Here is a 10,816-nt window from a genome sequence, read left to right on the forward strand (position 1 = left end):
TACTTACCAATGACACACAAGGCACTGGGTCATGATTCAGTTAATAATACTATTTTGAAGTCCACCAAGCACTCGCAATCAATTTTTTTTTTTGCGTTCTTTGTTTTGAAGTGTGACGTACATGGGAAGTCAGGTCCAGAGAAGACTTGATGTTTGAAAAGGCCAGTTGCAATTGTGGTGGGCCATCTGGTGGTACCACTTACGTATCACAGCAAATATGTTAAATCAATTCTAACAATGTCTTTTATCCTGTGAAAACTGAAGAGGTGTCTTGGATGAGAGGTGAAACTTCTTCGAGGAGGGAAATTAAATCCAGTTGCCACAATAAGTATTGACAACAGTCTGATACTATATTCTATATCCTATGAGACTTATAGGTTTGTAGTTTCTCCAGGCTAGATGAGGCTTGTGGGTCACAGTTTGTCCACCTCGACCTCAGATGTTTAAGTATAAGATTTTAAGAGTTTGTACTGTCAAGAGAAAAACACATTTCTTAGACTAGGTATGTTTATTTGCTTTCAGAGAATTATAACACAGGAAAATTTGTCTGATAACCCCAATAACCCCAAAGGCAGTTTCATCTGGGATAATAAACAAATAATGTGTAGTCTCCATCTATTGAGTAAAAATAAAATCTCTAAGTTCCTATTAAAGTGCATAAATGGTGCCTGCCCCTTCCCATCTACACCACCAATTAAAAAGGTTAAAAAGAAGATTTGATGAGGATATCGTTAAACAAGAATAAAAATGCCTTGAATTACCACATAACTTCCGGTGGCTCAACTGAGGCTAATATTGCTAACAGCCACCAGATGCCGCCAAACTAAAAACAACCTTTTCTGCCATTAATCTAATCCTCCAGTTATCTTTTTAAACCATGGCCAATGTCTTTTAATAGTAGGGTGGACAATAATGTGTGATGAGACAGAACCAAATCCAGATGATTTGAAAATCTGTTTTCAATCTTTTTAAATAAGTGTTGTGGTTACTAGGAGGAGGAGACAGTCTCTGGCTCTGTGGAGAATTGTCAACCATTGAAGGACCAGGTAGAAACGGAGGAAGACTCAGATTAAGGTGCCAACACGGCTGCGGTTGTTGTGCATGCTGATGATGGGGAGGATCTAGTTGATGCAGTCCATGATGTGGATCTGCAGGGAGTCCAGGTCCGGCAGGATCTCATTACACTTCGGGCATGCGTGTTCTGGAATATTCCCCTGATGCTGCCACTCGATACCTGGAGGAACACAGGTGGGTATTAAGACGTCACACTCCCTGATAGACTGTTCTTCAGCATTTATAAATCCAGGTGAGGATTGGATTTGTTTGCAGCTGCATTAAAGGCCAAAGAACCATACCTCTTCCAACCAAAGATGGGCCTCCTCCTTGTGGATTTCCAGCCAGAGACATATGCCTCCTCTGCATCTCATTCAATGAACTCCTGAGAGTAAAGAAAGCAGAAGACCAGGCAGATGGAGTCACAATGTTGCACAGAGAAATAATTAAAATAGGTAGGAACCTCTTAAACAAATACCTGTTTGTTATTATCATGTTAAGAAAAAGTTAACAACCTTGTTTTGCTACGGTTGAGAACACAGGAATACCTTAACTTACGAGTTTCATGCATTCCATGACCGAGCTCGTAACTCAATTTGCTCGTATATCAAATTACATTTCCCCATCAAAATGAATAAAAATGCGGTTCATCCGTTCCATTGCCCCATTTTTGTTATGGGTTTTTAAATAAGAAAGATTTACTTTAGAGATAACAAATAATATACAAAAAATAATAATACACAATAAAAGAGAATGTAAATTAATAAACTGGTTTATTAAGGGTATTTACCTTGATCAGATGAAGATTGATAGGGTTTTTTTCATTTCGTGCCCTGCCACTTAACGTAACTTCCCGGCTACACACTTAATGCTACAATATATTGCTAAATTTTACTGCCATGCTTTGCTAAACTTTATAACTAAACTAAGTTTAGCGACTGAATAAATGGTTGTCCACTTTTAAAAGTGATCAAACCATCCCCGACCAGTGTTGAATGACTCTTCTGATGGCTTGTCCGTTGATGCTCCTGACGTTTGCTGCACTATATTCCAATAAATATGTCGTGCCCCCACGCAGATGATGCTCTCCATTCAGTATCTTGCCAACAACAACTTCTACATCTCTTAATGACGAGGTAGACAACATACTCACATCACTCTTGTTTTCAATTATTTCCGCTGGGCAGGCGGCACATCTGTCTTTTTTAAAATGCCACTTTCAAGGATAATAAATGTTCATCCCGCTCGCTCGTAAGTCAGATTTCAGCTCATATCAAACTAAAAAAATTGACTGAATGGCGGTTCGTAAGTTGGAGCACTCATAAGTCAAGGTTCCGCAGTGTATGATTTGATATTTGGAAAGAATAGGAATCAAAGTGAACTATCACTAATGTTGTGCTGCACTGCTGGATATTTGCGTTTTTGCCTGTTTCTGTGACATATCTTGTACTGTGACATCTCTTGTTCTTGTCTGTTTGTAACGGATCACTTGACATCAGTAGTTTTGTAGGTGATACTATGACGGTGTAATAACTCCACATACCGGCCCAGTGACTCCATGTTCTCCTGCAGCTGCGAGTTCATCTTCTTCAGGTACTCCAGCTGAGTCGCCAGGCGCTCCCTCTCCTCATGGAGTTTCTCCCTGGCTGCCCGCTCTGCGTAGAAGTCTGAAGAGTAGACCTCTGCCTGCAGACCACCACCGACACACACACACACACAAACACACACACACAAACGCACGCTTTATAAAAACACTCTCCTCCAGCTTTGCCTTACACTTTTGAGTTCCTCTTCTATTTTTCCAGATCATTTCCCTTATGTTTTTCCACCCAAGACAATTCTTATCAAATTTTGTTACACATTTTTCAACTAATATTCAAGTTATTTTCAGGCATTTTAAGATATATTTCCAGGTAATCTTTTGGCAAATTTCTGTTAACTGGCCACTTGCAATTTGCATGATTGAGTTATTTTCAACAACTTTTTAGGCAAACTCCGGCTTCATTAATAGTAACTTTATGTAGTTTTAAGGAAATTCCATAATAATTTATTATAACCGTTAATAGTCTTTCAGGACAGGAAAATTAACCAGATGTCATCCAGGTGGTACAGGTTTTTCAAGGGAGCATGGAAACTCAACTTTTAGCTTTCGTGCGACAGAAACTTTGAAGTAGTTAAAATGTCTCGAGAGGAAGTCAGCGCATCCACCTGAGCCTGGAAGACGGAGATGGTCTCTAGCGCCTTCTCCTTCTGGTAGATCTCCTGCGTCATGCCATCGATCTGCTCTTGCTTCGTAGCCAGGGCTCGTTCGGCTGCACTCAGCTGGGTCTGCAGCTCCTCGAATTCCTCCTGCTTCACCAGACAAGACTGCTGAAAGGAGGATTGAGCGTCAGACCCATCCAGCTCAGGTTTCTCTCCCCAGCCAGGACTCAAGCAGACTCACCTCTCTCTTCTTGCCCTCCTCCTTCAGCTCATTGTAGTCTTCGAACAGCTTAGTGTAGGCATCCTTCAGCTGGGCCAGGCTGCTCCTACGGTGGGGGAATGTTTCAGGAGAGTAAACTGACAATCAAACTTATTTAGATATATATAAACATTTTTTCTCTCAATTCTATTACATTTCTTGTGTATTTACACGTTAAGCCTCCCTGATTATTTGTTTAATTCTTCCTGATTATTTTTTAACTTTTGCTGACCTTCATGCAATTTAAATGTCATTTTTTAAAAACAAATATGTAAATTCAACGATGTCTGGAAACAAATATTAAAAATTGAGTCAATTCCAGTCCTGATTGGACCAAACTAGATGTGTGTGTCATTCTGACCTCTCCTCCCCCGCCTTCCTCTGCTCCATCAGGCTCTGTGCCTGCATGCTGTCCAGCTGCAGCTTAAGCCGGTCATTCTCCGTCTGAATGGCCTGTTTCTCAACCAACTGCGCCTTCAGTGTCACCACATCCTGCTCCACCACCCGACATCTAGACGAGAGGAAGCGTTTTGCATTCATTATATCAGCCGGGTTTTCATTCCTGGGTGTTGTGACTTTGGCAGCTGTTGTTCATTACAATTAAGCAATTCAGCCAATGTGGTGAAATATGTAGGATAAGACACACTTGTGTTTACATTTGTAAACAGGGGTTGCAGCATGAAGTCATATGACCTGAACTGACAGTTGCTGCTGTATAAAATGTCTTCCATAAACAGTAGAATAGGAAGCAGCTCTGCTGCCAGGGACTCCAACCTGTCCTGCAGGTTCTTCTTCATGCCTTCTGCCTCATCCAGCTTGCTCTGCGCCTGTTGCAAGTCTTTGAACAGCGTTCTCATCTGACACTTCAAGGTCTCTACCTCAGACGCCGTCTGTAAAACAGACACACGGTTCATGATAAGTTGATTATTTCCAACATCTCTACACATGACTGATAGGTTTACACCCAAATCACTTTAACCATTAAGCTATTGAACAAAACTGTAAAAATACCCAACACTAATCAGGTGTGACTATAATCTCAGGAAGACCAACTTTCTTCCACTTTGTGTTTAATGTTTTACCAATAAAAAAGAAGCTTTAAAATGTGAATTTCTTGGATAATTTTGAAGGCATTTCAGTTAATATTCTGTTGATTAACTTCTTCCAACATACTCTTTCGCTCATGTCTTACACCTTTTCAGATAACTTACTGCCGCATTTAGCCAATTCCATTTACATGTTAGAGATTTCTTCATAACTTTTGAATTTTTCTTTCTAAGGCGACTAATGCTAAATCACTCAAATATGTATATTTTTTAGTGACGTAACAAAGAAATATTAACGACGATGAATTCCGCCAGACAATCCTTCATATCTAAGAGATGATTCCAGGATCTGATATTGCATCTTGATATTTTCTGAAATAGACTAATATGATGTCCAGCCATCAGCAAGACAGTTATATTCTGTCTTGAGAAGTTGAAGTGTAACAAATTTGCAAGTGACAATGTGGTTTGTCGGATTGAACAATTAATACCTCGTCCTTCCCAGAATCCTCCCTGCTCTCTGAGGTCAACGGCGTCTGTGTTGACACAGTGGCATTGCTCCTCCTCTCCTCCAGCTCTGTGATCCTGTCATCAAATGTGGGCGACAGTGGTGATTAAATAAGGCACAAGACAGAGCCTCATAAACAGCAGCACGTGCATAATTGCTAGGGCCAGGTCCCTAAATATACCTGGTGACTGCGGCCTGTAGCTCCGCCTGCAGCCGCAGCGCCCGGTGCGTCTCGTTTCTCAGGGACTGGAGCAGCTGGCTGACCGTCATCTCTTCGCTGTCCAGTCGCGACGCTGTCATGCTGGCTTCCAAACGCCTGCTACGCTCAGCGCTGCAGGCGTCCTTCAAGCCTGCCACATCTCTGTCCTGAGTAGAGATAAAGCCTAACCTGTTAAATGTTTACATAATCTGTATGACAGGATTATATATCTGTCCAGTTGATTCAAAGACTTTCCAATGCTGATATAAATATTTAATTCTGAGATAAATCTATGATCTGATTTTGTGATCCCTGGGTACCACCTTGTTATATTTAGAAAGAGCACATTTTGCCTTTGAACAAGAACATTACGCTTCAGTTGAACATAAACACAAACATATCAAAAAATTACTGAGACATATGTAATTACAGTTTGATCAAAACACATGAGCTGTGATAAATTCACCATAAAACACACACGCAAGCATGCACGCACGCACACACGCGCACACACACACACACACACACACATATCTTTTTTTAACCACTAAGAAGACAAAGTTACTCTTGATCACTCTCAGGTTGGTTGACTCAGCTATATCCATTAGCTCCTCCTCACAAAGCCACACTTGGGTCTTCCTTTCTTTTTTATCTCTCCCTTCAGGGTTGGTAAAGCAAATCAATTTCCTCCATCTCACCCTCTTCTCTACATCCTCTTCTCTCACACCAACTGAGTTCATGTTCAACTTAGTTCAACTTAGCAGCTCCAACCCAAGCATCCTTCTACCAATATCTTCACTGTCCGTCTTCTGTGCACTACCAAACCATCTCGGTCTGACCTTATCTCCAAATCATCTAACATGTGCCGGCCCTCTGATAGACGCACTCTTTATCCCATTCATGTCCGTCACTCCCAAGGAGAGAATCAACATCTTCATCTCTGCTGCCTCCAGCTCTGCTTCTTGTTTTTTCCTCAGTGACACTGTCTCTAAACCTTTCTTGTTTGCAGTGGTGATGGAAAGGCTGACAGATAAGGTTAGACAGGAATCTCCATGGACCATGATGTTTGCAGATGACATTGTGATCTGTAGTGAGAGCAGGGAACAGGTTGAGGAAAATCTAGAGAGGTAGAGATATGTGTTGGAAAGGAGAGGAATGAAAGTTAGTTGCTGCAAGACAGAGTACAGTATATTAGTGTGAATGAGAGGACCTCAGGTGGAACGACGAGGTTACAGAGAGTGGAGATCAAGAAGTTGGAGGATTTCAGGTACTTGGGGTCAACAGTCCAGAGCAACGGAGAGTGCGGAAAAGAGGTTAAGAGATGGGTTCAAGGAGGTTGGAATGGGTCGAGAAAAGTGTCAGGGGTACTATGTATTAGAAGACTATCAGCCAGAATGAAAGGAAAGGTGTACAAAACAATATGGCCTAGAAACATTTACAATGACGAAAAGACAGGAGGCAGGGCTAGAGGTTGCAGAGATAAGGATGCTAAGGTTCTCTTTGGGAGTGACAGGATGGATAGGATCAGAAAATTAGTCTATCAGAGGAACAGCACAGATGTTTAGTTAGATGTTAGATGTTTTGAAGAGAAGGTCAGAGAAGACAGACTGCGATGGTTCGGTCATGTACAGAGGAGGGATAGTGAATATTATTGAGACGAATACTGGAATTGGAGCTGCCAGGCAGGAGGTCTAGAGGAAGACCAAAGTTTATGGATGTAGTGAGAGAGGATATGAAGATAGTTGGTGTTAGAGAGGAGGATACAGAGAATAGGGTGGATAGAGAAGGTTGATTCGCTGTGGCGAAGACCATCTTCTATATCTTTCCTTTCATTCTGGCTGATACTCTTTTAACACACATTAGTCCTAACACTTTTCTCCATTTGTTCCAACCTGCTTGGACGTTTTTCTTCACCTTTTTTCTACACTCTCCATTGTTTTGGACTACATACCTTAGGTACGTAAACCACCTTCTTTATCTCTCCCTGTAGCCTCGCGGTTCTACACGGGCTCCTGTGATTAACACACAGCCATTCTGTCTTGCTGCGACTGCCATTCCTCTCCTTTCCAAAGCATGCCTCCACCTCTTGAGATTTTCCTCCGTCTGCTCCCTGTTCTCACTACAGATCAGAACATCATCTGCAAACATAATCTGTGAAGATTCCTGTCTAACCTTATCTGTCAGCCTGTCCATCAACATAGCAAACAAGAAGGGGCTCAAAGCTGATCCTTGGTGCAATCCTATGGAACCTTGGTGTGTTGGAATGTAAATGCTAAGTGCTGTTGCAGTGGGTTAAGGTTTACCAGAGAACAAAAAGCTTCTAGGTATAAGCCGGTCTGTGAAGTGCTGAGAGGCAATTCAAAGTCACTGGTAATACCTCTGACATGAAACACGAAAATGTCAAGACATGCAGTTATGATGGCATTTCTAGCAATTAAACAGCGCAACTGACTAGTTCCGCTCCTCACCGACACAGTGATGATCTCGACAAAAGAGTCATCTTGTGCGTCCTGCTCGGCCTTCAGCTGCAGCTCGGAGTTCAAGGCCACCAGGTCGTCCTTCTCTGCACGCAGTCGAGCCATCTGAGCTCTCAGGGCTTCCAGTTCCGCGCTCTGATTGGATGCTGCTGCCTAGAATGGACCACTCATTACAAACATGACCAAATACGGTTCTTTTGGCATCCTTGAGTATTCATATGAGCACTTCTTGTTTTCAGTGGTGTCTGCCAGTGGCAGCAAAAACAAGCAGCATCCAGGAAGGAAATGCTTCGGGGAAACGCCCAGCAACCCAATCCCAGTGCTTCACCTTTAAACCCCCTGTGCCCTCCAACTTCTTGGCCAGTTCCTGGTTCTGGATGGTCAGGACCTCCACACGCCCCTGCGCCTCCTCCAGCTTCTTCTCAAGGAATTCCCTCTCTGCTCGCTGCTTCTCTCCCCGAGTTGCGAGACCCTCAAAAAGTTCCTTCATGGTGAGATTGGTCTGATGGACAGCATCTGTAGAATGGTTAGCATATCAGTGTGAGTTGTGTCCCAACAGTGTGGTGACTACAAGAAGGGAATAGTTACGGCTCGGACCCCTCAGTCAATCATGATCCACCCTCTCAGACAAATCATGGTCTTTACTATACACCGGACATTGACATAAAGACAGGCCGATAAAGTCTTGAGGAGTGATCACAGACAAAAAAAGGACCCTGCTTGGCTGACCTTTAACATCTCTGTTCCCCTGGATGAGGGTATTCATCTGCCGCACTGTGTCCTCAAACGTGGACGACTCGCTGGGCGAGCGAGAGATGTCCCCGTTCATCGTGGGGCCTCCAGACGCCATGATACTGACAGGACAAGAAACACACCTGTCAGTTCGTTCTGTGTGGGATATTAGTGAAATGTAAACTTTCTATGTCCTTTTTTGCCTGTGTTTTATGAGCACGGTGCAAACAGCGTGTTAACTCCAGCTTATCAAAAGCAAACTATGGAATAACGCAAACCACACGGTAAGACGCTATACAAATAAACAACAAGACTTGAGAACGTTTACTTTAATTTGTCAGGTTGAAAACGTAATTTCCGAGCTAAATTCAAACCAAGTTTTACTTATTTATGTTCTGACTTACTGAAAATGTAATGCCATGTGTGCTGCTTTCTGCTGTTTTAATCGAAAAGCAGCCTGCTGATCCTGTGTGACTCACAGCTCCAGCATGAGAACAGCCAGTGTCAGTGGAATTTCCTCCTCGGCAGGTCACATGATGGCTAAACTGCATTAACATTATGTGTCAGTCATAACTGACTGACTGTTGTTCGGCCTGCACTCTGCTCCCCTGCCCTCCGATTACGCTTGACAAACGTATTACACGCTGTTTTTAGTAACAACAAGAGGACAGCTGTAAGTTTCAAAACCAGGAATAATACAGACACACGTTCTCGTTTTTACTATATTTAATGTGAATTTATTTATTTTTATCAGTTCATTTTTGGTTAAGTTTCACTTTCTTTAACCAGGCTAGTACGTAATATCGGGAGTAGACGCTGTAAAGTGACCAGCAAGTTACCTGATCCAAACCAGCTCTCATCTCCGCTAAACTGCGTCACAACAAACACTAGACGACTTTAAATGTTTTAACTCACCTTCTGACGAATAATTAACGAAGCAAAGCTTTTATTTCAAAATCCAAAACGCATAAAAACAAAACAACGTGGTTGTTGTCAGTTGGCCAGTCTCAAGCTGCTGTTTCTCGTTTGAAGGAACATCAATTTCACAAGCAAGTCACGGTACACAATAATAACGTTTCCGGTGATAAATTTCAAAATGATACAGAAATGAGGCCCTTTTTGCCTTTGTATCTAAATGATTCACTTTTGAGAAAAAGGAGAATTTCTGATTTTTTCCAAGGTGCTATGTGTATTTTCTTTATTTTTATTTGCCACTTTTCATGTAACAAACAAAAAACAATTATTAAAGCAATAACAACAGATTGAAATGACAACAACAAAAAATTAATAAAGGCGATGATAATAAAAAAAAATGGGAGTAAGCATTTTCCATCAAAATGCAGTAAAAGGGGGAAAGAGTAGTAAGCAAATGAATGATGACATAAGCAGCCCAGGCGGATTCAGAAAACAGGTGAAATCATGTCAATTTGTGTTTCAATAATCTGCAAGCTTTCAGCGGTGAGGTTAACAGAAATTATTGTTTATTAATTTTGTAAACGATCCTTTAAAAATCCATACAACACATCAAGTTATGCTTTGGGGGCCATCTCTGTATCTCCACTTTTAGTGCTGCCACTTGAAACTGCACCTTAACATTTGCTGGCTTAGTCAAATCCTGTTGTCTTTGGTATTTATCTTTTCTTTTTGACTTACTGCACGATGGCTCTTCGAGAAACACAATTTTAATCCTTTATATGAGTGACACGTGGAAGTTTTGACAAAAAAAGTTGACTTTGACTTGTCAGCCAGAATCAACATGCCAGATAGCCAGGCCCTGATGGATATTTTTCACATCTTTGGATATGATGGATGACTTACTTTCAATCTCCTCAGTCTGATGCACCACTGAGTGCACGGCCTGGTAGGATTTCCACTCGAGGTATACGTAACTTTGCCTCTTTTGTTTTGAAGAATCATCAGCCTCACTTCCGCTTTTACACAGTCTAAATCCGGGTAGCTTGACAAGACCGTTAGCACTTTTCGCTTCCTCATAGTGACGTCAGGCGCAGCACAGATTCGAGGGTTCGCCGCGGCGCCGCGCCGGCGGGGCGGGTCCACACGCACTTCTTGTACATCGATGGTGTTTCGACAGTGGGAATTCCCACCGGGGAGTCACCTTGTCGTGAGTCAGCTAAGAATGTGCGGGATATTCCCCACTCGATGAGTGCTAAATAAAAATGCGTAATATCCTCCATTAGGTCATTTTTAATCAACGGACTTTAAACAAATCATTGATGTATTAATTTCGAATAATCCTTTTTTGCACTTCAGTAAAAAAAATCACTTGAAAGATATTATTTAATTCGCTTTCACTTTAAGCAAGATGTTGTGCAGAGTGGT

The 10,816-nt window shown here is 42.0% G+C and overlaps 1 protein-coding gene across 2 annotated transcripts; it reads right to left on the reverse strand.

Moving 5' to 3' along the window:
* Nucleotides 1-489: 489 nt before the first annotated feature.
* optn (optineurin) lies at nucleotides 490-9,525 on the reverse strand. 2 transcript variants are annotated; one of them, XM_086146943.1, is made up of 13 exons: nucleotides 9,392-9,525; nucleotides 8,474-8,598; nucleotides 8,073-8,260; nucleotides 7,736-7,897; nucleotides 5,250-5,434; nucleotides 5,052-5,145; nucleotides 4,289-4,404; nucleotides 3,876-4,025; nucleotides 3,497-3,581; nucleotides 3,262-3,420; nucleotides 2,597-2,739; nucleotides 1,356-1,438; nucleotides 490-1,234 (listed from the first exon to the last, which is right to left on the reverse strand). In XM_086146943.1, exons 2-13 carry the CDS (start codon nucleotides 8,592-8,594, stop codon nucleotides 1,122-1,124), a joined length of 1,599 nt encoding a protein of 532 aa, XP_086003069.1. In that variant the 5' UTR covers nucleotides 8,595-8,598; nucleotides 9,392-9,525; the 3' UTR covers nucleotides 490-1,121. The 2 variants fall into 2 exon arrangements, with proteins under 2 accessions (XP_086003069.1, XP_086003068.1); XM_086146942.1 differs by having other exon boundaries at nucleotides 3,262-3,423.
* Nucleotides 9,526-10,816: the final 1,291 nt, after the last annotated feature.

This window comes from Fistularia commersonii, chromosome 5 (genome assembly GCF_037954325.1).
Source record: "Fistularia commersonii isolate RoL2024-O1a breed Wild chromosome 5, RoL_Fcom_v1.0, whole genome shotgun sequence".
NCBI classification, from domain to species: Eukaryota; Metazoa; Chordata; class Actinopteri; order Syngnathiformes; family Fistulariidae; genus Fistularia; species Fistularia commersonii.

Bases quoted from the DNA above. Each gene is read 5' to 3' on its own strand.
- optn (XM_086146942.1), bottom strand. From the start codon at position 8,594: ATGGCGTCTGGAGGCCCCACGATGAACGGGGACATCTCTCGCTCGCCC. The intron at 8,261-8,473 runs GTCAGCCAAGCA...ACCATTCTACAG, and splicing joins GGGGAACAGAGATGTTAAAG to ATGCTGTCCATCAGACCAAT. The intron at 5,146-5,249 runs GTATATTTAGGG...ATTTGATGACAG, and splicing joins CTACAGGCCGCAGTCACCAG to GATCACAGAGCTGGAGGAGA.